Raw genomic sequence first — 6,000 nt, 5'->3', positions numbered from 1 at the left:
TGACTGTCTTCAGTTTCTTTCTTATCATCGCAGTGTTGCATCTCTTGCTATCTTTTACCGCTATTTTCATCCCAACTGCTCTTCTGATCTTGCTAACTACATGCCTTCCCTCTTCCCGCGGTCTCGCTGCACAAGACTTTCTTCTTTCTCTCACCCTTATTCTGTCCACCTCTCTAATGGAAGAGTTAACCAGTATTCTAATCATTCATTCCTTTCTCTGATAAACTCTGGAACTCCTTGCCTGGTTCTGTATTTACACTTTGCTATAACGAACTCTTTCAAGAGGGAGGTTTCAAGACACTTATCCTGCAATTTTTTACTAATTTTTTTCGGCTCTGTTCGGAGACCGGCATCTCAGTGGGACTTTTTTTTTTTTTCTGTTGCAGTTTTGTTGCTCTTTGCCGGTACCCCTCCTACATATAAAAAAAAAAAAAAAGTGGACAGGCACTTGTCGCGCTTCATTCAATTTGTCTTACTCTCTCTCTCTCTCTCTCTCTCTCTCTCTCTCTCTCTCTCTCTCTCTCTCTCTCTCTCTTCGCTCCATATATATTAATTTCTTTATTCTGGTTCTTTCTAGCTTTCTTCGCTATCTCAATTTCTTGCTGCGCGTGACAATATATCTATCTATCTATCTATCTATGAATCTATCTATCTATTTCTCTATTTATCTGTCTATATATCTATGTCTGTCTATCTATCTATCTGTCTGTCTATCTATCTATGTTTATATATATATATATACTCGTATATATATATATATATATATATATATATATATATATATATATATATATATATATATATATATATATATATATATATATATATATATATATATATATATATATATATATATATATATATATATATATATATATATATATATATATATATATATATATATATATATATATATATATATATATATATATATATATATATATATATATATATATATATATATATATATATATATATATACGACTCCAGATTTAGCCCCTCTCATAGCTGCCACTAACTCGGGTCACCTTTACGATGCTACCTCCCACGTAGCTCGTTGCAGAGTTCAAATACGTGTTACAGGGTCTTTCTGGTCTCCTGTAACGATTAAATATATGCAGTCACCGCCATGTTTTACCGACTGACAGGGAAGGGAGTTTTACAACGGCCAAATAACTTTCTTTTGCTAAGAAAGGGTTCTTGAGGGGCACAGCTACGACAACGGACACACATGTATGAGGTTTATAATAATCTGTGAGCTACCTCCCACAATAAGACACCCACAGACGTCCACAGACCTAACCTAACCTAACCCATATTATCATGTTGGCCAGTAGTATATATATATATATAGTTTCCCAGAGGACAGGCCTGTACCACCTGTACTTCTGCTCAACAGAGAATCTCTATATCTTCTGGGTCTAGATCTCCCAGCACAATTTCTGGAACCAGTCGCATTCAACGGAACAAAACATCACAGATACAAGAACACAGAGCAAGTAGACAAAAAAGAAGAGCCAGCCAAACGCTCTCAGATACGCCAAAACTCCCGGTCAACACCAAGGAGTCAGTATTAACAGATATCTATTTAAATTTTAAAAAAATATCAACCACAGGCAGTTTCCTTGACACTCATATCCTGCTTAATTAGCAGCGGCGTACTGCTCTGAATACTTAAATAATGTCTAATCAAGCGAAAACCCTCTGTGCGAGGGTAGGCAGGTAGTCATCGCGCCTCTGGGATATTCTATCTTCATCTCTCTCTCTCTCTCTCTCTCTCTCTCTCTCTCTCTCTCTCTCTCTCTCTCTCTGTCTCCTTTCTTCTTTCTTCTCATCTTACTACCTCTCCTCGCCATATATATATATATATATATATATATATATATATATATATATATATATATATATATATATATATATATATATATATATATATATATATATATATATACAAAAAATATACAAAAAAAAAAGTGCACATATATGTACAGAGTGGACGCTCTCGGTGCCGGTTATGTGGTGAATCTAGTCTTTTGACATTTCACTCTTCCCAGTTCACGACGTTATTATGTAACAATCTAAAGGAAGTGTCAACACTTACGACTGTACTGATGTTATGTTTGGTCCTCTAAGGAAATCAAATATTTGTGTTTTGGCTGACACATCCAACTAAGCATGATCCCTATTGCTGCACCTCATTGCCAACATTGGTCACACATTGTTGCTTATAAAACCGAAACATAACAGTGCCTAACAGCACATGCGTGTGATGAGACATCGAAATCTTAGAAAACCTTACATATCTTAGTAGTGAAGCCTAAAACAACAAGGATGGCCATGTCATTACAGCAAATTATCCTGGTTATGGACACGCTCAACACGTGGGTGTGGCATTATCGGTATCTATGCTGTCAAATTTCCAAGTAGCTTGTGCTCTAAGTCTTACTGTAAAGATGTTAGACATGAGCACTAAGTGTTGACTTGAAAAGGCGAAGAGACTCACATGGTATCGCTACAATGAATCTGTATTAGACCAGGAATTACTCCATGAGACCGGAGTGAGGCCTCTTCCTAGCATTGTCTGTTAACAGCAATTCACCAACTCCTGGAAGCCGATCCTGCTTATCGATTGTCTTTGCAAGGGACAATCCTATATGGCTGAAGTGAAGGGGATACTCATGGAGTGCACGGTTAAGGTAGGCCAATGTATCCTGTCGGTAGTTTCCCAATATGGGAAAGGACTGTGCATGGAGTCCGGGAAAACCCATGAGTGACGCTATAACGTGGACGAGGTGACCCACCTCTTCCGATATGGCCCCATGAATAGTTAATTGATGGAGCTAAATGTGGATTTATCTGTTAAACTTTTAATCTGGAAAGAGTTACTTATAGCTACTGTCAACTAAAGATATATGAATATATAAAATATTATTGGTTTTAAGATTTTTCCCATTTCCATTAACATACAGCAGCAAACATTACCACCACACCATGGCATTTCTACCAATACTTCATTAAAATATTTTCTTCTCCCTTACCACCATCTCTGCTAGGCATGGTGAGCTCCTATAGTGACCCCAGTGAAGTTCGAGACTGTCGTCTGGAAGGGCGCCTCGACCTGGCCACCGGGAAACATCCGTTGCAGCTCATCATTGCTTATTACCTCAATGAACTTCTTTCCTATGGAGTGGTTGGCTTCAGGATCGATGCAGCATCCAACATTTGGCCTAAGGTGAGGCTGTTGTTTTGTTGTTGCACTTTGTTCTCAATCTTTACTGAAGACATTGCAGGCCACAGTATCTCGCAATGTTTACTCCATTTTTCATCATTACTAGAAAAGTTACATTGATAGGGTTAAAATATTGGTAGAACATTGGTTAAAATAATGGTATAATATATATATATATATATATATATATATATATATATATATATATATATATATATATATATATATATATATATATATATATATATATATATATATATATATATATATATATAGTGTACGAGGGACACCGGCCAAGACACTTATTCATCAATTTTTGACCACTGCTTTGACCCTTTTATGGGACTGGCATTTCAGTGGGCATTTTTTATTTTTTTATTAGATTTTTGTTGCCCTTGGCCAGTGTCCTTCCTACATAAAAAAAAAAAGGATCAACAAAAATCTAATAAAAAAAAAATAAATAAAAATAAAAAAAGCCCTCTGAAATGCCGGTCCCGAATTGGGTTCGAAGCGGTGGTCAGAAACTGAAAGATAAGTGTCTTGAAACCTCCCTCTTGAAACAGTTCAAGTCATATAAAGTGGAAATACAGAAGCAGGCAGGGAGTTCCAGAGTTTACCAGAGAAAGGGATGAATGAATGAGAATACTAGTTAACTCTTGCATTAGAGAGGCGGACAGAACAGGGGTGAGAGAAAGGTCTTATGCAGCGAGGCCGCGGGGGGAGAGAAGGCATGCAGTTAGCAAGATCAGAAGAGCAGTTATCATAAAAATAGCGGTAGAAGATAGCAAGAGATGCAACATTGCGGCGATGAGAAAACGACTGAGTTAGAGGAGAGAAGTTGATGAGAGGAAAAGCTTTTGATTCCACCCTGTCTAAAAGAGCGGTATGAGTGGAACCTCCCCCCAGACATGTGAAGCATACTTCATACATGGATGGATAAGGCCCCTGTACAGAGTTAGCAGCTGGGAGGATGAGAGAAACTGGCGGAGACGTCTTAGAACGCCTAGCTACATAGAAGCTCTTTTAGCTAGAGTTGAGATGTGAAGTTTCCAATTTAGATTATAAAAAAAAAGGACAGACCGAGAATGTTCAGTGTAAAAGAGAGGGACAGTTGACTGTTACTGAAGAGGAGGAGATAGTTGTCTGGAAAGTTGTATCGAGTTGATAGATGGAGGAATTGAGTTTTTTAGAGTCATTGCATAATACCAAGTTTGCTCTGCCCTAATCAGAAATTTTACAGAGATCAGAAATCAGGCGTTCTGTGGCTTCCCTGCATGAAATGTTTTGTTCCTGAAGGGTTGGACGTCTGTGAAAAGAGTGGAAAAGTGCAGGGTAGTATCATCAGCGTAGGAGTGAAGAAGGCAAGAAGTTTGGTTTAGAATGTCATTGATGAATAATAAGAAGAGAGTGGATGACAGGACCTTGAGGAACACCACAGTTAATAGATTTAGGAGAAGAACATTGACTGTCTACCACAGCAGCAATAGAAACCTGAGATGAACTTCCAGAGAGAAGGATAAAATCCGTCGGAGGGTAGTTTGGAAATCAAAGCTTTGTGACAGACTATCAAAAGCTTTTGATATGTCCAAGGCAACAGCAAAAGTTTCACCAAAATCTCTAAAAGAGGATGATTAAGACTCAGTAAGGAAACAAGCAGATCACCAGTAGAGCGGCCTTGACGGAATCCATACTGGCGATCAGATAGAAGGTTGTGAAGTGACAGGTGTTCGAGAATCTTCCTGTTGAGGATAGATTCAAAAACATTAGATAGATAGTTTGAGGGATTAGAAAGGTAACCCTTTTTAGGAACAGGCTGAATGTGAGGCAAACTACCAGCCAGGAGGAAATGTAAATGATGACAGGCAAAGTTGAAAGAGTTTGATTAGGCAACGTGCAAGCACTGAGGCACAGTTTCGGAGAACAATAGGAGGGACCCTTTCAGGTCCGTAAGCCTTCCGAGGGTTTAGGGCTTTAGGCCAACGAGGACATGGAAATCATCATTGCGAAGAATTTTAATAGGTAGCATGAAGTAGTCACTGGGTGGAGGAGAGGGAGGAACAAGCCCTGAATCGTCCAAGGTAGAATTTTTAACAAAGGTTTGAGCGGAGAATTCACCTTTAGAGATAGATGTGATAGCTGTGAAATAAAGGAGGGAGAGAGAGGAACAAGCTCAGGAGAGGGAGGAACAAGCTCAGAATCATCCAAGGTAGAATTTTTACCAAAGGTTTGAGCGAAGAGTTCAGCTTTAGAAATAGATGTGATAGGAGTGGTGCCATCTGGTTGAAACAGAGGAGGGAAAGAAGAAGAAGCAAAGTTATTGGAGGTATTTTGGTTAGATGCCAGAAGTCACGAGGGGAGTTAGATCTTGAAAGATTCTGACACTTTCTATTAGTGAAGGAGTTTTTGGCTAGTTGGAGAACAGACTTGGCATGGTTCTGGGCAGAAATATAAAGTGCCTTTTGTGGGCCGCCTCTTTATCATGTATAGCATGAAAACAAACTGTATCAAACCAAAGAGTGTGGAATGTACGCCTCTGTTATGCGCTCAGCACACAAAGACGAGTCTCCGACACGGTAGCAGTAGTCATTCCAAGGAAAATCAGCAAAATACCTCCTCAGATCCCCCCCAACTAGCAGAAGCAAAACGCCAGAGGCACCTCCGCTTAGGGGGATCCTGATGAGGGATTGGAGCGATAGGACAAGATACATATATGAGATTATGATCAGAGGAGCCCAACGGAGAAGAGAGGGTGAGAAGAAGAGGGTGAAGGA

General features: G+C 38.9%; 1 protein-coding gene across 1 annotated transcript in view; it reads left to right on the top strand.

Moving 5' to 3' along the window:
• The window catches only part of LOC135090459 (alpha-amylase 4N-like), a 48,272-nt gene that overhangs the window by 16,867 nt on the left and 25,405 nt on the right, over positions 1–6,000 (top strand). Inside the window, exon 4 of the mRNA XM_063987197.1 lies at positions 3,054–3,232. Within this exon, the coding sequence (XP_063843267.1) occupies positions 3,054–3,232 (179 nt within the window). The remainder of the gene's footprint in view (positions 1–3,053; positions 3,233–6,000) is intronic.

Source organism: Scylla paramamosain, chromosome 35 (genome assembly GCF_035594125.1).
Source record: "Scylla paramamosain isolate STU-SP2022 chromosome 35, ASM3559412v1, whole genome shotgun sequence".
Lineage (NCBI taxonomy): Eukaryota > Metazoa > Arthropoda > Malacostraca > Decapoda > Portunidae > Scylla > Scylla paramamosain.
Note: the sequence above shows the minus strand (reverse complement) of the source record. Positions and strands in the feature narration are given on the sequence as shown.